This window comes from Zasmidium cellare, assembly GCF_010093935.1.
Source record: "Zasmidium cellare ATCC 36951 unplaced genomic scaffold M409scaffold_38, whole genome shotgun sequence".
Classification (NCBI taxonomy): Eukaryota; Fungi; Ascomycota; class Dothideomycetes; order Mycosphaerellales; family Mycosphaerellaceae; genus Zasmidium; species Zasmidium cellare.
In genome coordinates, this window is record NW_022986982.1 from 2,439 (window position 1) to 28,739 (window position 26,301).

The 26,301-nt window shown below is 53.2% G+C and overlaps 14 protein-coding genes across 14 annotated transcripts; 8 read left to right on the forward strand and 6 right to left on the reverse strand.

The window, feature by feature from the left end:
* Positions 1–223: 223 nt before the first annotated feature.
* On the forward strand, positions 224–2,614 carry M409DRAFT_58639 (uncharacterized protein; the record flags this gene model as incomplete). Its single annotated transcript, XM_033813961.1, has 9 exons — positions 224–443; positions 506–656; positions 715–841; positions 893–1,035; positions 1,089–1,147; positions 1,209–1,344; positions 1,542–1,581; positions 1,624–1,804; positions 1,872–2,614. 9 exons carry the CDS (start codon positions 224–226, stop codon positions 2,612–2,614), a joined length of 1,800 nt encoding a protein of 599 aa, XP_033662745.1.
* Positions 2,615–3,174: 560 nt separating this feature from the next.
* On the forward strand, positions 3,175–4,457 carry M409DRAFT_69405 (uncharacterized protein; the record flags this gene model as incomplete). The annotated part of the gene is made up of 3 exons (XM_033818276.1): positions 3,175–3,291; positions 3,358–4,230; positions 4,308–4,457. The coding sequence occupies 3 exons, from the start codon at positions 3,175–3,177 to the stop codon at positions 4,455–4,457; spliced, it is 1,140 nt and encodes a 379-aa protein (XP_033662746.1).
* Positions 4,458–4,770: 313 nt separating this feature from the next.
* M409DRAFT_69406 (uncharacterized protein) lies at positions 4,771–5,385 on the reverse strand (the record flags this gene model as incomplete). The annotated part of the gene is made up of 3 exons (XM_033818277.1): positions 4,771–4,946; positions 5,004–5,118; positions 5,200–5,385. The coding sequence occupies 3 exons, from the start codon at positions 5,383–5,385 to the stop codon at positions 4,771–4,773; spliced, it is 477 nt and encodes a 158-aa protein (XP_033662747.1).
* A 627-nt stretch (positions 5,386–6,012) lies between these two features.
* Positions 6,013–7,226, forward strand: M409DRAFT_69407 (uncharacterized protein; the record flags this gene model as incomplete). The annotated part of the gene is made up of 3 exons (XM_033818278.1): positions 6,013–6,220; positions 6,286–6,428; positions 6,486–7,226. The coding sequence occupies 3 exons, from the start codon at positions 6,013–6,015 to the stop codon at positions 7,224–7,226; spliced, it is 1,092 nt and encodes a 363-aa protein (XP_033662748.1).
* A 155-nt stretch (positions 7,227–7,381) lies between these two features.
* M409DRAFT_27589 (uncharacterized protein) lies at positions 7,382–8,800 on the reverse strand (the record flags this gene model as incomplete). The annotated part of the gene is made up of 1 exon (XM_033808636.1): positions 7,382–8,800. One exon carries the CDS (start codon positions 8,798–8,800, stop codon positions 7,382–7,384), a length of 1,419 nt encoding a protein of 472 aa, XP_033662749.1.
* Positions 8,801–9,340: 540 nt separating this feature from the next.
* Positions 9,341–10,714, reverse strand: M409DRAFT_58643 (uncharacterized protein; the record flags this gene model as incomplete). The annotated part of the gene is made up of 1 exon (XM_033813962.1): positions 9,341–10,714. One exon carries the CDS (start codon positions 10,712–10,714, stop codon positions 9,341–9,343), a length of 1,374 nt encoding a protein of 457 aa, XP_033662750.1.
* Positions 10,715–11,601: 887 nt separating this feature from the next.
* On the reverse strand, positions 11,602–12,310 carry M409DRAFT_58644 (uncharacterized protein; the record flags this gene model as incomplete). The annotated part of the gene is made up of 2 exons (XM_033813963.1): positions 11,602–12,013; positions 12,072–12,310. 2 exons carry the CDS (start codon positions 12,308–12,310, stop codon positions 11,602–11,604), a joined length of 651 nt encoding a protein of 216 aa, XP_033662751.1.
* A 783-nt stretch (positions 12,311–13,093) lies between these two features.
* M409DRAFT_27592 (uncharacterized protein) lies at positions 13,094–14,113 on the forward strand (the record flags this gene model as incomplete). Its single annotated transcript, XM_033808637.1, has 3 exons — positions 13,094–13,160; positions 13,211–14,013; positions 14,084–14,113. The coding sequence occupies 3 exons, from the start codon at positions 13,094–13,096 to the stop codon at positions 14,111–14,113; spliced, it is 900 nt and encodes a 299-aa protein (XP_033662752.1).
* Positions 14,114–14,340: 227 nt separating this feature from the next.
* M409DRAFT_27593 (uncharacterized protein) lies at positions 14,341–15,153 on the reverse strand (the record flags this gene model as incomplete). Its single annotated transcript, XM_033808638.1, has 1 exon — positions 14,341–15,153. One exon carries the CDS (start codon positions 15,151–15,153, stop codon positions 14,341–14,343), a length of 813 nt encoding a protein of 270 aa, XP_033662753.1.
* A 311-nt stretch (positions 15,154–15,464) lies between these two features.
* Positions 15,465–15,898, forward strand: M409DRAFT_27594 (uncharacterized protein; the record flags this gene model as incomplete). Its single annotated transcript, XM_033808639.1, has 3 exons — positions 15,465–15,512; positions 15,628–15,755; positions 15,847–15,898. 3 exons carry the CDS (start codon positions 15,465–15,467, stop codon positions 15,896–15,898), a joined length of 228 nt encoding a protein of 75 aa, XP_033662754.1.
* Positions 15,899–16,468: 570 nt separating this feature from the next.
* On the forward strand, positions 16,469–17,098 carry M409DRAFT_58647 (uncharacterized protein; the record flags this gene model as incomplete). Its single annotated transcript, XM_033813964.1, has 1 exon — positions 16,469–17,098. The coding sequence occupies one exon, from the start codon at positions 16,469–16,471 to the stop codon at positions 17,096–17,098; it is 630 nt and encodes a 209-aa protein (XP_033662755.1).
* A 1,384-nt stretch (positions 17,099–18,482) lies between these two features.
* M409DRAFT_27596 (uncharacterized protein) lies at positions 18,483–19,108 on the reverse strand (the record flags this gene model as incomplete). The annotated part of the gene is made up of 2 exons (XM_033808640.1): positions 18,483–18,558; positions 18,615–19,108. The coding sequence occupies 2 exons, from the start codon at positions 19,106–19,108 to the stop codon at positions 18,483–18,485; spliced, it is 570 nt and encodes a 189-aa protein (XP_033662756.1).
* Positions 19,109–19,522: 414 nt separating this feature from the next.
* M409DRAFT_69411 (uncharacterized protein) lies at positions 19,523–21,986 on the forward strand (the record flags this gene model as incomplete). Its single annotated transcript, XM_033818279.1, has 5 exons — positions 19,523–19,564; positions 19,770–19,957; positions 20,007–20,082; positions 20,131–20,495; positions 20,546–21,986. 5 exons carry the CDS (start codon positions 19,523–19,525, stop codon positions 21,984–21,986), a joined length of 2,112 nt encoding a protein of 703 aa, XP_033662757.1.
* A 559-nt stretch (positions 21,987–22,545) lies between these two features.
* Positions 22,546–26,004, forward strand: M409DRAFT_27598 (glycosyltransferase family 2 protein; the record flags this gene model as incomplete). The annotated part of the gene is made up of 1 exon (XM_033808641.1): positions 22,546–26,004. The coding sequence occupies one exon, from the start codon at positions 22,546–22,548 to the stop codon at positions 26,002–26,004; it is 3,459 nt and encodes a 1,152-aa protein (XP_033662758.1).
* Between the last annotated feature and the right edge of the window lie 297 nt (positions 26,005–26,301).

A 26,301-nucleotide genomic window follows, 5' to 3' on the forward strand; every position in this document is an offset into this window, starting at 1 on the left:
CTCTATGGCCTCGTGACGAGGTACTGCTCATTAGACTCCAGACACGATGCGAGAGGCTCGTGATGCAATGGAGCAGCGGTCCAGCGAAAGCAAGCAGGACGATCATGGACATTGAATGGTAACGTCTGCCACAAATACCGTGCGTCCGCATTTGGACATCTTCTCCTTCATTCTCCTGCTACTTCTAGCCTTGTCTGGCATTGCTCATTCATATCTGCCCGCCATGGAGAAGGCCAGCCATACGAGCCAAGACTACGACCATGTCGAACACATGCCAGCCGTCACGGGCGTCGAGTCTTATACAGACCATCGCGCCGACGACGACAGAGCAGATGAAGCCAGGGGTCGAAATGCAGATAAGTTTGACAGGAGCTACTGGCTGTCGGTGAATTACATTGGGACTCTTTTCGCTGTCGGCATGGCGTTCATGGGAGGCATTGGAGGTATGTACTGCAGCATCTCCGTCACTTTTCCCTCTGGCAAGCCGCGCTGACGCAGTCAACAGGCTACGGTCTCATTGCCCCTATCTTGTCGCAAATCAACGAAGACATCGGCCCTGATCCGAATATCAATTGGGTACCGCTAGTTAACTTGGCTGGAGGAGCTATATTCTTCTTGATGGTTGGGCAGCTGTCTGATATCTTCGGACGGCGTTGGTAAGACTAGAGTCAAGAGACTACATTCCCTCTGCTGTGATAATAATTCCTCGTGCAGGTTCTTCATCATTGGCTCTATCCTGGCGCTCATTGGTTCGATCGTGGGTGCTACGGCGAAGAACGTGAACACACTTATTGGGGCGGAAGTCCTCATCGGCATCGCAGTCGCCTTTCAGCAATCATTTGTAAATCTTCAAAAGTTATGCGAAGCCCGGTCAATGCTGACAACAACCTAGTTCTGGGTGGTAGCAGAGCTCGTTCCCATGAAATATCGCTACTTCGCCAACTCGTACTGCTACCTGATGACGACTCCCACCAGTCCTCTAGCAGCCAGAGTGGCCTACAGCTTCCAGACATACCCTGGCGGATGGCGCAACTGGTGGGCTTCCACATCGCAACGTCGGTTTCGTCCTTTGCTTACACGGGCTATAGCTTTTACCTGCTCATCGCAGTCAACGCTACCAGTGCGATCGCATGGTACCTGTTCTACCGTAAGTCATAGACGTCTCTAAACGCGTCGCCATGTCGCTGACTCGGGGCTTTTTCCTGTAGATCTACCGACCTTTGGTATGCTGCATCGCCAAAAGGCCGCGAGAGACCTCTTCCTCAATTTTGATTGGATCGGTCTTAACCTGTACTCTGGAGGACTGTGTATCTTGATCTTCGGCCTGAACTGGGGAGGTGTTCTGTAAGTTTCCAGCATAGTTCCCTCGTCGAGCCGAGCAAGGTGGAACGTATGAGACCGCCAACTCTCCGTGCAGAGAAGCACACATACGCTCCGTTGCAGCTCAAGCTGCATGGCAACTTGCAAATGATGGGAATACTCCGCTTTGAGCAGCGAGAAGAGGGTACTGTCTATGATCTGCATGCTAACAGTTCACATAGCTACCCGTGGGACTCGCCCAACGTTATCGCGACAATGGTTGTTGGTGGAGTAACCCTTTTTGGCATACTACCTGCCTATTAGATCTTCCTCTCGAAGCGCGGGAAAGAGCCATATCTGCCGCTCCATCTTTTCAAGAACATCCGATTCATGTCCGCTGCATGGAAAAACGGCCTGGGAGCTTGCGTCTACTACGGTGGTGCTATTGTCTTCCCACAAGTCGTCACTACGATTTACCGTGGGCGGGGACAAATCTCCGAGTATGGTACGTGCGATAGTAGTTCTACCCGAGCCGTACATGAATGATTGCTAACACCCTTCTTCGTAAACAGACGTTGGAACGCTCGCTGGCCTCATCAACATGGCATTCGTCTTCGCCCAATCAGTCCATGGAGTCTTCGAATGGTTTCTAGGTCCCAGATGGTGCTTGATCGGTTCGTCGATTATCGCCTGTGCTCTCTTGACAGCCTGTGCTACGGATCTTGCGAATAAGAGCCTGACTCTCGGCCTGGTTATACCCGGATCCTTCGCTATTGGCCTCGTGGAGTCGGTCGCCACCACAACCTCGACATTCCCACTCCGCTCACAAGAGGAAATAGGACAAGGGGGAGGTCTTTGTGGATCTGTCAGAAACTTTACATCGGCAATTGCAGTCGCAATCTTTACAGCAACACTGGCGAACCGCCTTACGACTACGTTTGGCAACGAAGTCGCTCCAGTCGCTCTGCGAATGGGACTACCCGAAGGTTCCCTGCCTGCATTGTCCATGGCTCTGCAAGGTAAAGGCCAGTACGACGCAGTTCCCGGTATCAACCCGGACATCCAAGCAGCAGTCCAAGAACCATATCGAGTCGCCTTTCAGCAAGCTGCGCAGACCGTGTTCCTCGTAACCTGCGCCTTTACCTCGATTGCAATCATTCTGTCCTTCTTTACCACAAACAACGACAAGAGCACGGAGAACTATGTCGCCGGAGGCGTCCATAACGTCAAGGATGAGAAGAAGTTCGCGCATCAACATGATAGGAAGGATGAGGAGCATCAATCCGAAGAGCATGTGGGGAACAACAAGGACTAGATGTGTGCGGATGGAATGGATCGGAGACATCTTGTGGAGAATGGTTGCAATACTTGCACCTGCTCATGGATGAGCTGTAATACGTGAAAGACACTACACGGACTAGATGACCACGTCGTGGAATATATCATGATAGCATGATAGAAGTTGTGCTAATAAGAGGATCTAGAGCTCACACACATACTCTCAACCACGATACCGCAATCAGGAACAGTATCACCGGGGCAGGGGGGTGGATATCGCCACCCAAGTGGTAACCATCTTCGGCGAGATCGCCATGCTCAGGTCCCTCAGCCTCGATGGTGCTTGATCGCCTTGTGCTGTCCAGCGTCGCCATGAGTGGACGATCGTCCCCGTCGACGTCGACCAAGTCTGCTGGATTAGTGGGTTGATGCTCTGGCGGCATGCTGCCACGCGCTGTTTCGGTCGAATGGTCCAACCAATCACATTTCTCGAGTGACATAGCCTTGACTACCGCCATTATTTCAGACGACGACCTCACCGAGGCGGCAATGTTTTCTCTGTCGACCTCTTCTGCTAGCTTCACCCGACTTTACCAAATGCCATCCGCCTCCCTCCACTCCTTCCCCGGGGAGTCACCACCAGATGGCGGCTATGGTTGGCTCTGCATGGCCGCCTGCTTCATGATCAATTTTTCGACCTGGGGCGCTGTAGCAGTGAGGACGGCGACGGCATTGACGCCATATTTGACAGGTGTTGTACCGCTCCGACGCAGCAAGCAGTCGTACGGCGTGTTCTTGTCCTTTTACATGACAACCAACCGCTTCCCTGAGGCTTCGCCGCTCGATTTTGCCCTCATCGGTGGCTTCAACTTTGCCTTCGCCCTGCTGACCGCGCCTTTGGTCACCGTGCTCACTCGACGGCTTGGTAAACATGTTACTATGTCTACCGGCATCGCTCTGCAAACTACTGGCTACATCACTGCCGGCTTTGCGACCCGTATCTGGCAGCTGTTTCTGACACAAGGCGTACTCGTCGGCCTAGGGGTCGGCTTCATCTACATACCCAGCTTGCCCATCCTGTCACAGTGGTTCGAAGCGCGCCGCAGCCTAGCCAACGGCATCAGCAGCGCTGGCTCTGGCTTTGGTGGCGCGCTGTTTGCCTGGTCCACTGGCGCCATCATTGACGCATTGGGACTCCGATGGGCGCTCTGCATCACTGGTATCATCACTTTCACCCTGGCCGCCATTGCCACAGCCATCGTTCGCGACCGCAACAAATACATCCGGCCACCTCAGCTGGCTTTCGACACCACCCTCCTTGCACGTCATGACGTCCAGTTGCTGCTGGCGTGGGCCTTTTTCAGCATGCTCGGCTACATCGCACTATTGTTCTCGCTATCCGATTTCGCCCTGTCCATAGGACTGTCGTCTCAACAAGCTACTGATACCATCGGTCTCCTCAACGTTGGCACTGCTATCGGTCGTCCTGCAATCGGTATCCTAAGCGACAAATCGAGTCGCCTGAATGTCGCAGGCGCGCTAACTTTGATCTGCTCTCTGTTTACCTTTGCAATCTGGATACCTGCGCAGTCGTTCGCACCCTTGGCAGTCTTCGCCGTGCTCGCTGGCGCCGTGCTCGGCGTCTTTTGGATGGTACGTTCGGATCAAATTTCTCGGTACATTCCCCATCAGCATACGCAGGATTGTGATGCTAAGAAATGCTGATATAGACCATCGGACCGCTTTGTGTGGAAGTCGCCGGTCTCAAGAACTTGCAATCCTTACTCTCACTGTCGTGGATCACCATCATACTACCAACTACCTGTGAGCTAGTAACTCCCATTTCACGACATCCCGAGCTGGCAACCAGTAGTCTCTGAGGTCATCGCGATACAGATCCGGCGCCCAAGTGCCGAGCGACCGTATCTATATTCCCAAGTCTGGGTTGGGCTGACGTATCTGGTTGCTGGCGGCATCATGATGTGGCTTGACCGTGTCAAGCGCGCAGAGAAAAGAGTTCGGATTGGGAATCCCAACTAGAGACCATGCATATGCCAGACACACAGGGCATGGATCGAATGTGTACGGAAAAAAGGTCGCGTTGAGTACTCCTCAACGGATATGCCAATGGCCACTCATAACATTTGAACACTGGGGTGTTTGACACTCGATGCTGGTCTGCACGATGGCTACCTACGACCACTTTGACTCATCGTACTCCTGCATATAGCGCACAAACTCCCCCTTTTCAGCAGCCCAAGCTTTGATGCCCTCGCTTAGTACCAGGCTCTGCATTCTCGATTCCCCCCGCTCGTTGAGATAGTCCGCGAACCAGCCAGCAGCACGCCTACCACGTCCGCGGGAAGAACCTGGACATCATCAGCATGAAATCATGAGCTCCACGGCGGCCGAAATGATATCCTTACCGCAATACCAAATGACTCTTCGTACGCCTGCCTTGATCCAAATGTTGTAATGAGAAGAGATTGTGGGCCATAGGCTCTGCGCGGGCAGATTGATGGAACCCTGAATAGTACCGCCCTGTGACGAGAATTAGCTGGTCAGGTTCGTAGTACCCAGGGGTAATAGCCTTGCCTCGTAGTCTGTACGGCGCAAATCGACTAGGACAAAGTCATGATCCATCGCAGCATCAGATTTCAGGAGCCGCAGCAGTTCATGGCGAGTAATAGACTTTGCCTCGGAGCGCGGTGCGGGATATGAGGCATGCCATGGCTGCTCAGTGTGAACGGTGGTTGTCGTGGCCGAGGAGACTCGTGTTTTATTGGGCTGCGAACTCTGGTCGTTCATGCTGATGTGGAATCGAGAGCACTTGGAGAAGGTGCGGAGTGCAATTTAAGCTGCAAGCAAGGCCGATGTCTTATCTTGTTGACCTGGATGTCGGAAGAGGACAGGGGATGATCAAGAGAAGAATAGAGTGGGTGACCTGGGCAAAGACTAGACGTTTCTACGGTTGGTAAGCCAAATTGGACGTTCCACTGATCGGTGGTCTGGCGTCTTACTAGTATTACGCATTGGTCACAGGCGCAGATGTGTGCACAAATGTGCGCAGCGATTGACAATCAGGCTGGGGTCTTGCCCCTGGTGGCTTGGCGGCCCACTTCTAACGAGCCAGTCAACGCTGCCCAGTGACATCGCAGCCTTACTAGGGAGAAGTTGAGCAACGAAGTCACCTACGCATAAAAGATGTGAAATTGCTCACAGTACTTTTGGTTATTCGCTCCAACAGAGTAATAAAAGTGAAGCGTAGTAACCCCTTGCGCTCACCAAACAACGAACCCGTCCGAACCTCCAAACTGGTCACGCCGCAGTGCACTCATCCAACGCAGCCCGATCATCGAACATTTATCGAACATGGCTATGAACCTTGATGTCACGAGCAGCGAAGACCCTCTGGAGTCATCTTTGCCAGCAAACATGGGAGATACAGAAAAGCAAGAAGTGGATGGAGGACAGTGTCGAGCTGAGAATGTTTCCACATTGAAAAGTCTCGCCTGGCTGGATCGCTTCCTGGCGCTCTGGATCCTCCTTGCGATCATCATTGGCATATTGCTCGGCAACTTTGTCCCCAGCACTGGGCCGGCGCTACAGAAGGGCAAGTTTGTGGGTGTTTCGATCCCAATAGGTATGTTACCTTGATGAACGTTCTACAATATCGTAGCTATCTCCTGACTGATTCAACCAACACAGCTATTGGACTGCTCGTCATGATGTATCCGATCCTTTGCAAAGTGCAGTACGAGACGCTGCACTATGTCTTTCGCCAGAAGCAGTTATGGATCCAGATTGGGTTCAGCATCATAGTCAATTGGATTGTTGCTCCACTTCTGATGGTACGTAGATACAGCATCCTGTTCTACACGACACAATCTCACTGACGATCTTGGCAGCTTGCTCTCGCATGGGCTTTCCTCCCTGACGAGGAAGGTCTTCGTGAAGGTCTTATCCTCGTGGGGCTTGCCCGCTGCATCGCCATGGTGTTGATCTGGACCGGTATCGCGGGCGGAGACAATCAGTACTGCGCAATCCTCGTCGCCATCAACTCCATCCTGCAAATGGTGCTTTACGCGCCGCTGGCCATCCTTTTCATCAACATCATAAGTGGCTCAACCTCGACAATAACAGTCTCCTACTCCACGGTTGCTGTGAGCGTAGCAGCGTTCCTCGGCATCCCTCTCGGGGCGGCTATCCTCACCAGATTTTCCGTGCGTTACATTGCTACCCCTGAATGGTACGACAAGACGTTCCTCAGGTGGATAGCGCCCTGGTCACTGATCGGCCTCCTCTACACCATTGTCGTGCTCTTCGCCAGCCAGGGACATCGGGTCGTGCACCAGATCGTGGCCGTATTAAGGGTCGCCGCACCGCTCATTGTGTACTTCGTGGCAATTTTCGGCGCCACACTATGGATATGTCACAAACTGGGCTTCAGCTACAAGCTTTCTGCCACTCAAAGCTTTACTGCAGCAAGCAACAACTTCGAGCTGGCGATTGCCGTAGCCGTGGCGACGTACGGACCCGACAGCGACCAGGCTCTGGCCTCCACAGTTGGGCCATTGATCGAAGTTCCAGTCCTGTTGAGTTTGGTGTATGCGGTACGTTGGTTTGCGAACCGACGAAATTGGAAATAGGTCTTCGCTAGACTTTCAAGAGCTGTCCCAATTCAGTCACGTCAATTGGGAACTTCACAAAAGTCGCCGGACGCTCAGTTGATATATTCTATCTGGAGATGAATAGTTCGAGAAGAAAGCCTAGAACTCCAGCAGTCCCACAATGCCTCCAGATTTCACAACCACGATACCGCAATCGCGAAGAGTAACATCGTGCTCTTCCCCCAAGAACCCGCATGAGATGGCATCCATTCAGTACAGCAAAACCACGCCACAGCGGCGAAGACAACCAACCGCCATCGATCCATCCACGTCTTCGCACGACGCTGAGGAACTCTTAGCAGCTCCCTCCATAACCCTAGCGTCTTCTCATGGTCCCTGTAATCGCCAAAACGCCCATCGACGTTCTGCTGCTTTACCTCGAACATGGCACCCTGCGTATTCAACCTACCCCTCACTCGCTCGTCGAGCTCCCTACCAGGCTTGATCCGTAGATGCCGCATCGCCGCCCACCAGAAGTCGATCGTCGTGGACGCGGTGTGCATGTCGATGTCGAACCACTCGCGATGTACCCTCGCGCCACTACCGCGCCCAAACGGCACCCTGAAATCACATTGATACTTCGCCAAATCCGCATGCACCAACTCCTCCAGCCGCCGAAGCTGCACATACGGTATCCCGTCAAGATACCAGGAATTCCCCAGCGGTGCTCCGTGCTGCTTCTCCAGCTCCTTGAACCGCTCGTTGGGGTTCTTGCGCATTGTCCAGCCGATTTTGACTTTGTGGTGCTGGAGGCTTTCGATGGCGTAGAGGATCCCGTGGGCTTTGGGGAGGGGGAGGGGTTCGATGAGGAGGTGTCGGACGTCTTGGCGGATGCGCCAGAGGGGCCAGGTTGAGGAGGAGCCTGGGGTGAAGGTTCGTTGGGGACTGAATGGGGAGGAGGTTCTGCGTGGTGGTGGGTTGGGACTGGGACTTGGAGTGCGGTCTTCTTCAGCGGAAGTGTAATGGTCTGATTCTTCTGTTTCAGCAACGCTTGGGGTTCTCGTGCTGTCCGGTGTTGCTATGAATGGTTCGTCATCCATGTCGACATCATTATCGGTCACGTCTTCTGCATCGGTTTGTTGGCGCTCTGGAATCGGTGTCACTGGCTCCTCCTCGTTTCGTCGATGCGAAGATGTCTGCGCTCGAGCACTCCTCAATGGAGTTGACCGAAGCGCCTGCCTAGGACTTGAACACAGCGAGTACCTCGACCGTGGCATTGGCGACGAGGAGAGATCCAAGTTTGGGAACTCCATCTGCCAGTGATCTTTCACTCGGTGCTTGTGCGTATATATTCTATCGCCCTGATGTTGAATGCAGACGAGGCAGTTTATCACGTTCCAGACATCGCGAAGAGTCGTGGGAAGGTCGCTGCACAAGATTAAGGAAGCGTTTTGGACTTGGGTGGCTCCAAGAAGAACGCATTCTCCGACTCGTGCGTTGTGCATCAGGCATGGAAATGTGGTCATGGTTGGGTCATTGCGGAAGGCCGATTGGACCTGGGCAAACGTTGGAATCGAGAATGGCCTCTGCGGTTCTGGAGTCATGGGCTCCATGGGTAACAGTGCGAGAAGTGCGACGTTGGTCGAGCAAATGGCAATGAGGATATCAAGTCATTGCCAGAGCATAGACTACCCGCTGCTTTATACCTCACGACAACCAGGCTGTGTTACGGCACAGCGGGAGCCTAGACGAAAAGCACGAGCATTGATGCCAAAGATAACACGACCGAATGCTGTCGAAGGGCGGCCTCACTTTGGCTTTGTCGCCCTTCGCGTGGGTGTGCGGCACGGGGGTGGCTGGAGTGTTTCACATAGACACATTAGCGCTTGCTGTGTAGCGCATGGGTGGGCTAGTTGCTATGCCTAACACTCTTCTGAAGGTGTAATAGATGCTCGTGGTCATGTTGTATAGTTTTGGGAGTGGTGTAGAAAAAGTCTTTGCTCGAGTCTCGAGAATGCGGACATCATGATGGTCGCCGGGCGCTCGGTTGATCGACTCTCTCTGGAGATGAAAGGTACCAGAAGAATGTCTGGTGCGCCAGCAGTTTCGGTCCAGATGCAATCCGGTCTCCTGAGTATATATCTCCTCTGTCTTCATTCCTCGCAAAACGCCTCATCATACATCTCGCCGAATAGTTTCCAATGCCAATACTCACACCGCTTGACGTGGTTCAGCGTCCGCACGCCTAGCCACGTATTTCCTTCCTCCTTCGGAAATCCTGTCCTCAAGCGCTCAAGGTCCTGAGTTGTTACGTCTACCCTCATCCGCTGATATCGAAGCCACATCTCCACCGTTCGCTTCGCCTCTCGAATCTCGACGTCGAACCACTCGGTATGTGTCGCGCCACAATTGCATTTGTAGCGTCTGTTGAATTGGGCTAGATCCCAATGCACGATCTTCTCTAGTCGTTGAAGTTGACCCCAGGGTATTGACTCACCCGTGTGCCATTCCAGCGTGAGATTTGGTTTGCGGCATCTTCGCCTCAGAGAAGCGTATCTCGTCTTGGCGGATCTCGATATGCCAATCTTGACGTGGCCGGTATCGTCATCGTGGAGGACGTATACGCATCCAGTGGTGGATACTGGTTTGGAAGGCCGCTTTCTAGTCTCCTGTGATGGCTGGGAGGATTGTGAGGATTGGGATTGTCGAAACAGAGACGCGAATGCCGTCTCCTTAGGTGGTGATTCCACTGGTCTGTATTTGAACCTGCGAGGGCTTGGCTTTGAGTCTTGAGCAGGGGACGCTGAGAGCCGTCTCTTCCTCCTAGCAAGAGTCTCGACTGGTTGAACGTTGTCGTCGGATTTCGAACTGGCTCCGCTCTCTGACGCAACTGGCTGTGAAGCACACGGATATTGAGATGATCGTTGCTTCGAAAAGCCATCGGAGCCTTGCGATGACTGGGAACAGTGGGCAGATGAAGGTGTAACAGGACGGGTGGACCTCGACTCTAGCTCCCGACGCCAGACTGACGGATTCAGTTCCCTCAAAGGGGCCTGGAACGCAGCAGCCTTGGCTTGCGATTTGGCCAATTCTTTGGATCCCCTAGACTCTTCGTGGCTGTCAGAATCACCCTCCTTCTCCGAATCGTCCTCGACATCGGATTCATTATCCCTATTAGGATCGTTGTCGCCCTTCGAAACAGAAGTTTCAGATTCTAATCGGTCACCGCTTGGTGTGTCGGTGGGATAGCGCTTCGAGCGAGGTGACCCTTGCGAAGAACTGAATGGCTTCGATATTCGATTTGGCAATTGTGCCAGTACTGATCCCTCAGGATGTCTCAGTTTGTAATTAGGAAGATTTGATTCTTGTGCTCGGCTTCTGATGAGGTCTGTCTTTTTGGGACTCATCGTTGTGTTGGCTGGTGCAGCCACGTCTTCATCGCTGTCGTCCTCCGAGTCCGATACTTCACTGACGGGTATCCTGCTGCCGCCGCGTGGGCCAGTTCTGTGCTTTTGTTGGGAGACCATCTCCTGCCAGGACGGGTATAGTGACCCAGATGTTGTTTTCTTTGACAATAGGGTCGAGACCAGCGGTCGACTGCGCTATCGGAAAAACGGAGATGCAATATAGCCACGGAGCGAATCGTTTGTGAGTCGGTAGGTGAGAATTGAAGAGGTTGATCCCCGTTACCGGTGTAGATGTCTGAGCGTTCGAGGTGAGTGGAGAGAAACGACAAGAGCTACCCCTTGACACATGAAAGGAGCGCTTTAAGTAGTGAGGAAAGTCATATGTTCGGTGGGAAACCTTACCATGTGAAGGGAAAGCCAAGTAATTTCAGTCGAAGTGCAGCCAGCGTGCAACTCGATAGATAAGTCACTCTATCTTGAAGTCGGATCTATGGCAAGACGATTATTAGATCACGGGAGAGTCAGTCGATCAGCGTTTGCTGCACTTACTGTGTGATGGTGATAAGATGTGGTGTTGAGGCTTAGATGTTGACCGATCATTGGGTTGTAGCCTGAGGATCGGATCGAGATGATGCAATTGAGATTGATAGCTTGTTGTCAGTTGAGTGGCGTCTTGGCGTCTTAGCAGTGTGCACCCAATCTGATGCGGGTTCGTCAGGTGAAGTATCGTCGCCTTTAGCCCTGACAAGCCTCCCACGCGGTCTCTCACGGATGCGAATAGGCGAAGATGTCGATAATGAGTCCATTTCCAGCTGTATCAATTGCCCGTTTTGGTGGCTCGTTGCCCTTCGAGAAGTCCTTCTCACTCCTGTCGAGGATGGCCAGCATGCCTATTGCAGATCTGATGGCAGAGCCCCGGGAAATCGGTTCGGGATAATGTGGCTCGTGGCCTTTGGCTATCGTATTGAAGTGGCGATCCCAGTCTAGACGACCGCTCCCGCCTCTCATCAAGGCATCCGCGCAGCAGCCTCTCCACCAACATCACCCTCCATCGGCTGATCAGCCGCAAGACACACCGCAGTAGCATATCCAGTATCATGACTGATGCTGACCTTGGCGATTTGTCCTTCCAGCTCTCCATACGCCTCCTCCAGCGACTCCTCCTTTTCGGAATGAAAAGGTTCGTCCTGCATTCTTGGATTGATCTTGACCTTGCGAATCGTTCCAGTAGACTCCATGGCAACGGCTGTGGGCGCCGATCGACTCTCCTCGGTTGGTGTAGGGGATCCTGGTGTGTCTCGGATGAGTGCGAAGACACCACCAACTCCGTTTGGGCCTCGAGAGCGGAGGATCTCGACATCCATCAACTTTACTTGTCGATATCCAACGGCTTTAATGACGGCTTCTTTCGCCGCCCATCTTTGAGAGAAAAACAATTAGCCCTGTGCAGGAATATCATTAAACAGAGAAGAACTACCTCCCAGCGAGATGCATCGTAATGGCATCAAATTTTTTGTCGGCCACATTTGGGATCGTGCCGAATTTCTTCCAAAAGTCATTTTGCTCTCGGAACGTAAGGAATCTGTTCATGAAATGCAGGAGAGGTGATTGTTTTTGTCCTTCAACCGCGGGTCTGCTGATGAGTTTGTGGATTCTTGCGGTACGACATATGTCTGTGCCTATTGAAAGTGGGAAAGGGAATGGCCGGGCCGGCATAGTGATGATGCTGATATGATCTGAAGGTATCGAGTCTGGCGTTGCAGGAGGACGTGAAGTGGTTGGCCTGAGATACTGCTATCAAAGTGGGACTAGCTTCAAAGGGTCTGAATCTTTGAGATAAGCAATCGACGACACCACCTCCTTCTTTCTACGCGCTCTTCTCAACGCATATACATCAGAAATCGGCTCTATGCGGTTCTATTCATCCTATACAGGGCGTCTGGAATTGCTCAACACTCGCCCTTCCCGACGACAGCTGCTGCGAGATTCCCAAAGGCGACTTCCCGGACCGTACACGCATCTTCCTGGTCACATATAACGACCGAGAACAAGCGGAATTGAACCCCAAGACACGTACCCCATGCTCAGGGCCGCATCGGCAATGGAATCCGAACGCTTCGTGGTGCATTGAACTCGCGTAATTCGCCATCAATAGAAGCCCTTCCTTTGCTTCCACCCTGACAAACATGAAGCTTGTGGACTCAAACGACGCTTAGATGCGGGTGAGATGCTCAGACTTCACGAATGCATTCATGCAATAGCGAAGACGGTCCGAACGTATCTACGCTTTGTTGAGGTCTGACAGCCTGTGAGAGCTACACAGATTACGAGCGGGGTCGGTTTCCGCGATCGGTCCAAGGAAGGCGGGTCTATAAGACCGCAGGACGAGTATATCATACTGCAAGCCCTAGACAAAAGTTTCCGGAGCTGAGACGAAGCTATTACTTGAACACTGCTACTGCCAACCTACACTCAACAACAACCCTTCGTTAGAACAATATGGCTCAATTCAAACCCGTCGAGAAGCTCTTCACCAACCTCAAGAACAAGGTCATTGTCGTCACAGGTAACCCCAAATTCATAAACACCCAACAAGACTCCAGCTAATCGTCCCAGGTGGATCAACCGGCATAGGCGCAGCTACAGTCCGGATCCTAGGCCAACAAGGCGCCCACATCCACTTCGGCGACATCAACGCCTCCGCCGCCGAAGACCTCACAAAGGAAGTCCCATCCTCCAGCTTCGTGCAATGCGACGTGACCAAATACAACGACATCTACAGCCTCTTCAAGAAAGCCCACGACAAACACGGCCGCATCGACCACGCCATCTCCTGCGCGGGGATCTTCGAATCGGGAAACCTCTACGACCCGAAACTTACCATTGAGACTGTAGGCCAGGAACCGGCTAATACCAAGACTTTGGACGTGAATCTCCTCGGCTCGGTCTACTTCTCGCGCATCGCGGCCGTCTTCCTGCGCACAGATCTCAAGAAAGGCGCGGAGGACAAGTCCCTTCTTCTCCTCTCCTCCGTCAACGCCTGGCGCGAAAGCCCCGGCCTCTTCACATACCAAGCCTCCAAACACGGCATCCAAGGCCTCCTCCGCTCCTCCAGGAAAACTCTCTTCGAACGAGACGGGCTTCGCGTGAATGCCGTCTGTCCCGGCGTGACAGACACTCCCCTCGCGGACGCCGTGATAGGCGCGTTCAAAGACAACAACTTGTATTGGCAGACGGCGGAGAGCGTGGCGAAGATTGTGGTGGGGCTGTTGGCGACGGAGGAGATTCATGGGAAGGCGTATTATATTGAGGGAGGTGATGCGTGGGAGGTTGAGGATGGGATTTATAAGGAGCAGCCGAGGTGGTTGGGGGAGGAGGCGACGAGGAGGATGAGGATTAATGCTGAGGCTGTGCAGAAGGTGAGTTCTCCCTCTTCTCCCCGTCCTGAGGGTGTTGATGTGGTGTACTCTTGGCTGACTTGTTGTGCAGGGAGCATTGGTGCCGAAGGGTAACAAGTAGCCTGAATCGATCTGTGGCAGCGCTTCTGCTCCATTTCCGCCTGGCTCTGGTCTACACTGCCAATTAAAGAGATCTTCCCATACTTTCCAAAGCTACTGTTGCTGAGATTTCGATCATATTTACAGTTTATATCGAGCCAATATGCATTTGAGCTGAGAAGAACACCATTCGCCACGCTTTCCCATAAACACAGAACCAGAGAAGAGAGACCTCTGAAGAGAACCACACTACAGCTCCTTCTTCGATTCCCTCTCCGCATGCCTGTGCTTCACATCCGCTCCTCTTCCCTGCTCATCCTTCCCCACAGCCTTCGGGCCTCCCACAGCCTCAAAAGCCCGGTGAAAACCCCACTCAGTCGCGTATTCAACTGGATGATCGAACATATACGGCAGCGCAGGCACAGCCGCCAGACCCAAGCCGATAGGTCCCCATGTCCTGATCTTAACGTTTTTGACATTCTTCATCGCCCGTCCCGAATACCGCACAATGCTATGAATCGTAAAAGCCGGCAGTCCCATACTCGCAAGACCCTGGAAGATCGCTCTTTGCGCCATGACAGTCCTATAATCCTCAATCGCAGGCACCGTCCGACCAGGATGCGCTTCCGCCTCCGCCTTATCCTCGTCCGTCTGCGGGTTCATGATCCTCTGATTCCGTATCCGTGCTTTATACCCCTCATAGCTCACATCCCCGATCAAATACGCCCACGAAATGCCATACGCCGCGCGGACGAGATTCGGATGCGCGACGGGGCGGAACGACTCCCCGATATCTGACGTGTAGGCGACGTAGCGGTGGGCGGAGAGCATTATGGTTCGGAGGCGGGAGGCGTAGGCGGCATAGCGGACGCTGGAGTCGGTGGACTCGCTGCCTTGGCCTGTGGTGAGGACATCCCAGAAGCGGTCTTCGTTGTCGAGGGTTTTTTGGAGGTCTGCGGGGAGATTCTTTCGGGGGAGGGGTTGCGTGAAGTCGGGTCGGGGTTCTTTGCGTTCGTGGGGGATGGTGTCGAGTTCGGAGGTGTTTTTGTCGTTGGACGACATGGTGGGAAGATGTTCTCCTTAGATGGCTGGGATGAAGAGTGATGCCAAAGATGAGGCTATTCTGTGTCTATATGGCTGTCGTGTATGATATGTAAAGTAGGTAGCAGAAGTCTTGGAGCTGAAGTGAATCCGGATGTCACAACGACGTCGCCAGCTAACATGTGAGGTGGCTGACGTTGTGGCGTCGGCATCGGCAACAAGCTCGACGGACGGATCCTTGCAAGAGCACTTCACTCCAGCGCCAGCGACCTCTCCATCCCGTCCACTGCCACACCGACCACCTCCCACATCACAATCGAATCACCGCAAACATGGTCGTCTACTACACCCTCTTCGGCCAGAAGGTCGGCTCGCACGTGGTACGCAATCGCTCTCCGCGCATGGTGGATGCCCCTTGAGCTCGGGAAAGAGCTACACCACTGCCCGGCACCTGATTCAATCGCGGAGTATAAAGGCTGATGAGGATGTGTACAGCTCTCGATCGCGACCCTTTCTACTTTGTTCGTCGGCGGCTGGGCCATGAGCGGTGGCAGCAAGAAGCAGTCGGCCACGCAGGGCCCACCGATCAATGCGTCTAGCAAAGATGAGGAGAACTTCATACAGTGCGTCATACCCCCGATATGCACAGAGGACACGATTTTGGGCAAATGACACGGCAAATGTGGGATGAAAGCTAATACGTGAGCGTCACAGAGAATTCCTGAAGCAAGCGGAGTCAGAGGACAAGGAGAAAGGGAAGCACTGAGTTGGTGTACAAGAAGCAGTGATGGTACAATAGAGGCTCTATGAACGATATCGAGCCCTTCGGGCTGGTCAAGAGCAGCAGCTGTGGCGCGAAGAGCCCTCGCGAGTATGTATAAAACAAAGCCGTCCAGCACACCATGACCTTCACCCTTCAAGAGCATTGCTTCCTCACTTTCTCGCCAATTCACAACTCGCATTGAGGGTGCCTTCTCGACCAAACCCTCTCAATCACGCTGCACCTTCGTCCAAACCCTTGCAACAGCCCCTCATCGAAAATGAAAACCGCCCTTCTTACCCGTCTCTTGCCACTCTTCCCCATTCACCTCCTACGAACCACGTGTTCCCCAAAGACCCTCCTGCTCGCCCGCCGCCACTCCTCCACAAGATCCTCCCAATCCCCGCCTTTCCGATTAAAAGTCTCAACATACGCCAAGAACACAGAATCCCCCCTAAACGTCTCCCTCAACGCATGACACCCCACAAACTGCCCATCGCCGGAGGTTAAATGAACCGTCCAACTACGTCCGTGATCTCGTTCGTGAGGACTGGGAACGACCGAGAGACGGTTCCCATGGCTGACGAGGTTTTTACCCGGCTCGCGGGGCCGGAAGACGATGAAGCGAGTCGTCAGGGACGCGAAGACGAGGAACTGGCCCGGAACAGCGACGCCCTTGGTAGGCCAAAACATGAGTCCCGTACGAAAAACCCAAAGCGAGGTCTTGGAGCTGTTGATGGGCGTGCCGTTGGGCAGGACTTTTTCTTTTTGGGATTTGTTCAGCCTGGCTGGCACTTGTTGGGTCGTGGATCGGGATCGCTGGCTTGGACTTCACCTACCTGGCAACTCCGACTCGAAGAAGATGTGGCGGATCGGGAGGGATTTCTCGATGATGGAGCGGCTGGATTTGCAGACTCGGGAGGTCGTGAGGATGTCTGCGAGGGGGAGGTCGGTGAGGAGTTTCTCGAGGAGTTTCAAGGTATTGAATGCGGCGAAAAGGGCGAGGGCAGCCATGTTGAAGTGCGAAATGGGATACAAATGCCCTTTTCGCGTGTTCGTGTTTTCAAAGCAGAGGAAAAGAGAGCATTCCAGAAATCGCCCCCTCCCTCCCTCCCGCCAGTGAATCCCCCAACGCACAGACCCGTCACACGCAGCCTTCCGCTACGCATCGGCTCAGTCACGAGCGGCGGCCCGCAGGAAGACTGAGTCTCTATATGTCGTTTGGAATCGAAAACGAATCAGGGGAGTAGCTCATCTTTGGCAAATCACAAAGGCGATCGACGTGTCGCAGTGGCATTGCCTTCGGCTTGTATGTTACTACGATACCCTTCCCTTTTTGCTCTTGCCTTATTTTTGCGTTGGGGTCGATATTTTTGCTTGATCTGTGGTCTATCCACCGCTGATCTTTTCTCTCTGGCCATGCTTACAGCTGTCACAGTTCTCGGCTTTTTTTCTTATTAGCTTCAGATGCCGTCGCATCAATATTTTAGATTCCGTTCTGTGTTTGGCCCCATGACTATCCTCTGCCGTAGGCCCGTCTAACTGCGTTGCGAATATGCACCTCAAATGATGAGCCTCTATATACTACTTGAGAACCGGAGCCAATCAGGGAAGTAGCTATTCAATCAAAAACATCAAGATACCCTTCCCTTGATTCCGATATGACTTCACTCTACGTCCATGGCGTTTCATTTTTTGCCAAAGACATAAGTTAATTATTTCGAAGTTGAATCGATCAGCCCCATTCGATATGACTACTTCGATCTTTTTGGCCGGCCTCTATTTGACCCCTGGCCAGCCATGCTCAAGACCCTGCGGTAGACAGGCTCCGCTTCTGTTTGCTCCAAGGCCCAACGAATGAGCCTATATATACAATTCGGAATCGAAAGCCAATCAGGGAAGTAGCTGATCGATTCAAACCATTGATACGGTGCCGTGTCGCAGTGGCATTGCCTTCGGGTTGTATGTCACTGCGGCACCCTTCCCTACATTTTGTTCGGCGACCTTCATCATATGTGGACCTGAACAATCTGTCTGTAGCTTTTCTTTTTGCCATGCTCATTCATGCATTGGAATCTGGTTGGATTCGATCTCTTGCGTTCCGCTGGCTCATTACCGCTTCAAACCTGTTCGCCGCTCGTGTGTGTTTGACCCCTGACCAGCCACTTCGGGAGCCTGCAGGATAGCGCCCGGTCTGTCGTGTTTGCTTGGAGCTGGCTCCACGAATGAGCCTTTATATGTCTTGAGAAATGTACCGCCAATCAGGGAAGTAGCTGGTACACAAGAAATTCCAGACGGCATCGACACCGGTCGATGCCCCTTCTCGTTTTGCTCTTTTGGTCTTTGCTGGCGGAGAGGCGGGAGTTCGAGCCCCGTGCTGTGCTTTTGATTTGTCTTTTGAGGCGTTTGTTTTGAAATGATTGATCAGGCCTTGTCGTTTTGGCCGCATTTTTGCCATGGCATTGTCGTTCACGTCAAGATATTGAGTTTACTCGTGATAATTGGGAAGTTCTCGGGAAAAATTGTGTAGAGCATGTGACGTAGCGGATGAAAAGGGTGCCATTCGTGATCTCGAAGTCTACATGTACCATCACGAGGGTACGAAATACGCTCTCTCCAGCGGTTCTCTTGGAGACTCCCACGCAAGCCAATCTGATCTCGTCGTCCTATTTTCAAGGTTAGCCAAGTGGACCTCATATCATTCACAGCAGTGCCGACTTACGGTAACAACCCCATCCCATTAACCTTCCAAACCCCCAACGCCAACGCCAACAGATTACACCCAATGTACGCCAACTTCGCCAAAATCATCTGGTCCTTGTTCCCATCACTCTCCAGTCTCTGAAACGTGCTCTGAATATTGAAAATCGCCTGCACGGGTGCCTTGAACAGCATAAACACCATCATAATGCTGAAGATCTGCAGGCTGTTCCCCGTCATGTACATGCCGATGGCGTTCATGGGGAGTTGTTTGGCGGGCGCAAGGGCGAGCTCCCAGGCTTTCTTGAGCTTGAGACTGTCCATTTCTTCGGGGGTGGGTGCTTTGCGAGGGGTGACGGCGGATTTGGAGGACTTGGATTTGGAGGATTGTTGGAGCGCGGTGGTTGGGGTGTAGCCTGGCGGGTCGGGGAAGGTGGTCTTTGATTTTGAGGGTGGTGTCGAGTTGAGGTCGAGGACCCATTGTGGGGGTGGTGGTGGTGGTAGTTGGCTCGCCATGGTCGTTGTGGTATGATGCTTGGATGGAGATGTCGACAGGAAGCTCAAGGTGATGTCGCAGATGCCAAGGCCGATGACTTTCACTTCCGCTTCGCGCCGTGTAGTCTAACGGCGTTAAAGTTCCCGGGGCTCGAGCAGGCCTTCATGTGAAACACGAGCTACTACACCTCCTCGACACCGTACAACACTTTGAGAAACCCGTTCATTGATTCGACCACCTTATCTTCGTTCTAGCCCGCCGACGGACCGCCAACCTCGAAGCTTCGCAACCTCCCTACCGCGCCCCGCACGAGAGACATCACGAGACGGAGCGCATTGTGCAACAGCATTGGTCCAAGGACAGAGATACCTGCATGAGAGCTGGATCAGCACGGCGGCGCCTAGCGAGGTGACGATAACGAGTAGCTGGGCAAGATGAGTAGCGGTGGGGGACAAGATGCGAAGTTCTTCGCTAGAGTACGTCTCACCTCCAAGTTCATATTCGCCAGGAATGCACCACCATAGTCGCAAGAGCTGGGGAGATGCTATGTAGTTGGCGCAACACGGCAATACGAACAAGACAGCCTCGAATGTCCCCTTCGAACTCCATCGCGTCACGATGTTCATCTATCACCTCCCACCACCGTACTACGCCCAAGGCTTACAGAACCGTAATAAACAGGGCAAGGTCGCCGAGCTTAAGATCGAGCTCAATAGCAGCGGCGGCAAGAAGGACAAGAACTTCCTCGGAAAGAAGGTTGCGCTGAAGAAGATCGTCGCCAACATGACCATGAGTAATAACGATATGGTGGCCCTGTTTGCGGATATTATTCAGTGCATGCACATTCCGAACCTGGAGATCAAGAAGATGTGGGTACCAACTCGAGGATGTTGGATAGTCGAAGCTGAAGGTGGACAGGTGCTTTCTCTACTTGGTGAACTATGCCAGGATGAAGCCGGAAATTGCGTTGAGCGCATTGCCTATCTTGCTACAAGTAGGTGTCTTGAGCTAACACAATGATCATGATGCTTACCATGACCAGGACCTCGAAGATTCGAACCCCCTCATGCGAGCATTGGCATTACGAACAATGTCCTACATCCATGTGCGCCAATTCGTTGAAGCCAGCGTCGAGCCTCTGAAGAACCTACTGAGAGATCCGGACCCTTACGTGCGCAAAACCGCCGCATTCACCGTGGCCAAGCTCTACGACCACGATAAACATTTGGTGGAGAAGAGTGAATTGATCGACAGGCTCAACTCAATGCTGCGAGACGAGAATCCTACTGTCGTTTCGTCGGCTTTGGCATCGCTTATGGACATCTGGGAACGCAGCGAGAGCATCAAGCTGACGATCGATTATGCTAACGCCAGTAAAATTGTTCAGATCCTGCCGGACTGCTCTGAGTATGCAATGGACTCTGCCCAACTTTGACAAGACTGACAAGGTGATGCAGGTGGGGACAGACTTACATTCTCGAAGCTCTTACATCTTACGTTCCTCAAGACACACAAGAAGCAACGTTGCTCGCCGACCGCATTGCGCCCCGTCTTTCACACACCAACTCAGCGGTCGTGTTGACCTGCATACGCGTGATGCTATACCTCATGAACTATATTGAATCAGAACGCGCAATCGCCGCGCTGTGCACGAAGCTCAGCCCACCACTCGTCACGTTGTTGAGCAAAGGACCCGAGATTCAGTATTTGGCTCTGAGAAATGCCCTGTTGATTCTGCAAAGACGGCCGGAAGTACTTCGAAACGACATAAGAGTGTTTTTCTGCAAGTACAACGACCCAATCTACGTCAAAGTCACGAAGCTGGAGCTCATCTTTATGCTTGCAAACGAGAGGAACATCCGCGAAGTCCTCACAGAGCTGCGAGAATACGCCACGGAGATTGACGTACACTTTGTTCGAAAGTCGGTCCGCGCCATTGGCAAGTTGGCCATCAAGATCGAACCCGCTGCTAAGCTTTGTATCTCGACGTTGCTGGAACTGGTGGCTACCAAGGTATCATACATCGTGCAGGAAGCGACGGTTGTGATCAAGAATATCTTCCGCAAATACCCCAATCAGTACGAGTCGATCATTTCGACACTTTGCGAAAACCTTGACTCGCTGGATGAGCCTGAGGCGAAGGCTGCCATGATATGGGTGATTGGCCAATACGCGGACCGCATCGACAATTCGGAGGTTTTGCTGGAAGACTTCCTCGACAGCTGGCAAGACGAGACGCATGAAGTGCAATTGGCACTACTTACAGCCACTGTCAAGCTATTCATTCAGCGACCATCAAAGGGCCAGGATCTGGTTCCGAAAGTCTTGAAATGGGCGACAGAAGACACAGACAACCCAGACTTGCGAGATCGAGGCTACATGTACTGGCGATTACTGAGCAGCAATCCGGCAGCGGCGAAAGGCATTGTGATGGGTGAGAAGCCAGCAATTACTGCTGAGAGTGAGAAATTGGATCCCGTGACGCTCGAAGAAATGTGTCTCGTGGTTGGTACATTAGCAACGGTGTACCTTAAACCAGTGCACACCGTCTTCCGTTCAGCGCGGCCGCGAAGATTGCAAGACAGCCCGGCTCTTCAACGCGAAAGATTACCCAGCTGGCAGGCCGCTCAAGCTGCGAAGTTGGTGGCGGCAGATGCGCAGGCACCGGTTCAAAGACTGAACGGCGGGCAGAGCAATGGGGACGTTTTGGACGAAGCGGATGCCTACTTTGCAAGTGTCGGTGCGCAAGGCATTGGAAACGATGGGTTTGCGGCGAGTCCAACACATACGGGGATGCAGAACGAGCAGATGTATATGGTCAATCAGGGCCAAGGACTGGGAACGGTGAGGCCGACGATGCATGTGCAGAATGGCGAGGGCGACCTTTTGAGCTTTTAGATAGATGCGCAATGATGTGTGTTGATGAAGCCACCCTCTGCGGCAGTTGTAAAGCATTGGTGGCCAGCCTACCCTCGGTGTTCTGCTCAAAGTGGAACGTCCTGAACCGTAATAGAAGTGCCATCTCTCCGACTTTTCGCAAGCCACTGCGCTGCTTATTGCACCCCAAGCTGCTTGGATGGCGTAGAAGTAACGGGGATGAATAAGTATTCCGCTTTGACCGCAACAAGGAGGGTAGAGCACGGCATGTTGTAACGACGCGTACCACGAGAGATCCTCTCGTGTTGCGAGAAGTGCAATTGGTGAAAGTTGGGAGAACGGGTCTCATCAAAGGCACCAGGCGGTTCTTATCTTATCGGTTGCCAGGGCGACGACTTTGTGTACCCTGACCTCAAACGCCGGCATCATCAGCCATGTCTCGTCGATCATCCGCAGACGAACACACACCCACTTACATTCGCTATCCAGTGCTAAGTCCACTCGAAAAGTGTTGAATACATGATGCAGGCGTGAATACGACGACACAACATTCCTCCCCACTGCTGCATTCCGCGACAACATGGCCGCTCCAAACAACTCGGACGGCTACAGCCCTCCGCCAGGCTACGACGAGACGACTCCCACTGCCTCACAGAATGGCGCAACGATGCGCTTGTTGACCAACACAGATGACTACCCACCAGCGTCAGTAAACCAGTCGCAGACCTCCCCCTCCAAACCCTCCCCGCACGATCTTTTCCTGCGAGCACAAGAGCGATTGAGAAACGGCGCTACATCTGCACATCAATCCCCGCAAACACATGCACAAGCACAACAAGCACCGTACATACCTCCACCTTCGCCAACTGAGCACCAGACTCAGTCCCACAGCCAGGAGGAGCTGAATGCACTGCTGCGTGACGTTGAGAGCGACCTTTCCCAAAGCACACGAGCTTCGGCCCCCAGAACGAAGCGATACAAAGTCCACTTCAGAGACAAGAGCACAGACAATATCAAACAAGATATCCCACCCGCTGGTAACCTTGGCTCATTGCCCTCATTCAACAGGCCCCCAAGTCCCCTTCAGCGAACCCACCAGCATCAGCCCAGTATCCGGCTGCTTAGCAGGCAGCCTTCGGTACTGGATAATGCGCCGGAGATTCCACCCCCGACCAACGACTACGACCCTTACCGACCGTCATCTCGCACATCGCAATCGCCCACGAGAACATTCGGTACACCACGAGGATCGAGAGAATATGCCAGGCCTCCGGCTACAAACGTGCCCTACGAACCGGCGGACATCAATGGAGCTCCTCGACCCGGCACACCCTCCTCACAATATGGCTCACCGAAGCGACCACTTCCTCCAGCGCCCCTCTTCGCCGCGGGACGGCCTGCGTCAGTTCGTTCTGCAGAAGCAGAGAAAGAGCCTGATATGACTTCCATACCCATTGACGGACCTGATGATGTCTTTGGTCCAGCAACCGGAGACAGCGATTTCCAGCGTCCTGATCTGCAGTCGCGCGACAGTTTCATGTCGCAGTCCACGCTCACAGACGGAGACGGCATGTACTCTGCGAAGCTGGAAGATGATGAGGATCTTTATGGTCCTGCGCCTACAGGCAAGCAGGAGAGAAGAGGAGCACGTCAAGCACAGATGGCGACAAAAGAGGTCAAGCTCATTAACGGCGAGCTGATTCTGGAGTGCAAGATTCCCACCATCTTGTACTCTTTCCTTCCTCGTCGCGACGATGTCGAGTTCACCCACATGCGCTATACAGCCGTCACTTGCGATCCAGATGATTTCGTGGACCGAGGATACAAGCTGCGTCAGAACATTGGACGGACGACTCGTGAGACGGAGCTCTTCATCTGTATCACGATGTACAACGAAAACGAGATCGACTTTACCCGCACAATGCACGGTGTGATGCGCAACATCTCACATTTCTGCAGCAGAGCCAAGTCCCGGACCTGGGGCAAGGATGGATGGCAGAAGATTGTCGTCTGTATCATTTCCGATGGTCGAGCGAAAGTACATCCTCGAACGCTGGATGCTCTTGCGGCTATGGGATGCTATCAATCGGGTATCGCCAAGAATCTGGTGAACCAACGTGAGGTGACGGCACATGTGTACGAGTACACTACGCAAGTGTCGCTGGATTCAGATCTCAAGTTCAAGGGCGCAGAGAAGGGCATTGTCCCGTGCCAATTGATCTTCTGTTTGAAGGAGAAGAACGCGAAGAAGCTGAACAGCCATCGATGGTTCTTCAATGCCTTTGGCCAAGCGCTGAACCCGAATGTCTGCATTCTTCTCGACGTCGGAACGAAACCTGGAGAGGATTCGCTGTACCATCTTTGGAAAGCTTTCGATCGTGACTCGAACGTCGCGGGTGCCGCTGGAGAAATCAAGGCAGCGAAGGGCAAGGCCTGGAGTGCGCTGTTGAATCCCCTTGTCGCCTCGCAGAACTTCGAATACAAGATGTCGAACATCCTGGACAAGCCGCTGGAGTCCGTCTTTGGATACATCACGGTCTTGCCTGGTGCTTTGAGTGCCTACCGATACCATGCTCTGCAGAACGATGAGACTGGTCATGGCCCGCTTAGTCAATACTTCAAGGGCGAGACACTCCACGGACAGGATGCCGATGTCTTCACAGCCAACATGTACCTCGCTGAAGATCGTATTCTTTGCTGGGAGCTCGTGGCCAAGCGCAGTGAGCGATGGGTGTTGAAGTACGTTCGAAACGCCACAGGAGAGACAGACGTGCCAGACGCAGTGCCTGAGTTCATGTCTCAGCGCAGAAGATGGCTGAACGGTGCTTTCTTCGCGGCCGTCTACTCCGGCCTCCACTGCAGGCAAATCTGGTACACCGACCACACCATCGCGAGGAAGATCCTGCTGCATATCGAATTCGTCTACCAATTTGTGCAGCTCCTCTTCACGTTCTTCGCGCTCGGCAACTTCTACCTCACCTTCTACTTCATCGCCGGCTCGCTGGCAGACAAGAAGGTCGATCCTTTCGGACATGGCATTGGCAACTTCCTCTTCATCGTCCTTCGCTACGTCTGCATCCTCACGATCATCGTCCAGTTCATCTTGTCCATGGGTAACCGACCGCAAGGAGCGAAGAAGATGTTCTTGGCCTCAATGATCATCTTCAGTATCATCATGGCCTACAACACCTTTGCCGCCATTTACATCGTCGTCCGCCAACTCACCGAAGGCTCCTCCATCTCCTTTGGCAACAACGTCTTCACCAACCTCGTGGTCTCCACGCTCTCCACCGTCGGCCTCTACTTCTTCATGAGCTTCTTGTATCTCGACCCCTGGCACATGTTCACCTCATCAGGCGCCTATTTCGCCCTCCTTCCCTCCTACATTTGCACGCTCCAAGTCTACGCCTTTTGCAACGCCCACGACGTCACGTGGGGCACCAAAGGCGACAACGTCATCAACAAAGACCTGGGTGTAGCAAAGGTGGGCAAGAACGGCACCGTCGAGGTCGAAATGCCCTCGGAACAACTCGACATCGACTCGGGCTACGACGAAACCCTCCGCAACCTGCGCGACCGCGTCGAAGTCACCAAACCCGGCGTCTCAGAAACCCAGCTCCAGGAAGACTACTACCGCGCGGTGCGCACGTACGTGGTGATCGTGTGGATGATCTGCAACGCCATCCTCGCCATGGGCGTCAGCGAGATCTACTCCAACACGCACGTGGCCAACAACTACTACCTCAAGTTCATCCTCTGGAGCGTGGCGTGCCTGGCGCTGTTCCGCGCCATCGGCAGCACGGCGTTCCTGGTCATCAATGGCGTGCACTCGTTCGCGGAGGGCAAGACCAAGTGGGCGAATAAGGCGAATAGCGTGATGAGTGGGGGGAAGAGCGGGAGTGTTGGGGGAAGGAGTTCGGGCAGTTGGAGCAGTAAGTTGAGTATGCCGAGTTGGGTCAGCAGTAGTGGGAGTTGGGTGAGTAGTAAGGTGAGTAGTTTTACGCCGAGTAGTGTGGGGAGTTCGCTTGGGAGGAGGTGATGTGATGATGTGTTTCGAAAAGGCGTTTTGGGGGAATGAGGATGCGTGTATGAGGTTATGAGCATGCGTCTTGCAATAGACTTTTTGTGATGGATGGATAGGGACTTGCTGTATGCCCGACCGCGAGAAAGAGATGTGTGGATGGATCGAATTGAATTGTACTTCTATTCCTGCAACACTCCTCCTTGCCTCGGTCGGTCAAGCCAGAAGCATCATCTCATGCAGATATCCATCGAACTCACAACAATGCAACTACCCGAGACACAACCACCGCATGACCCGGCATATCTGTACAGC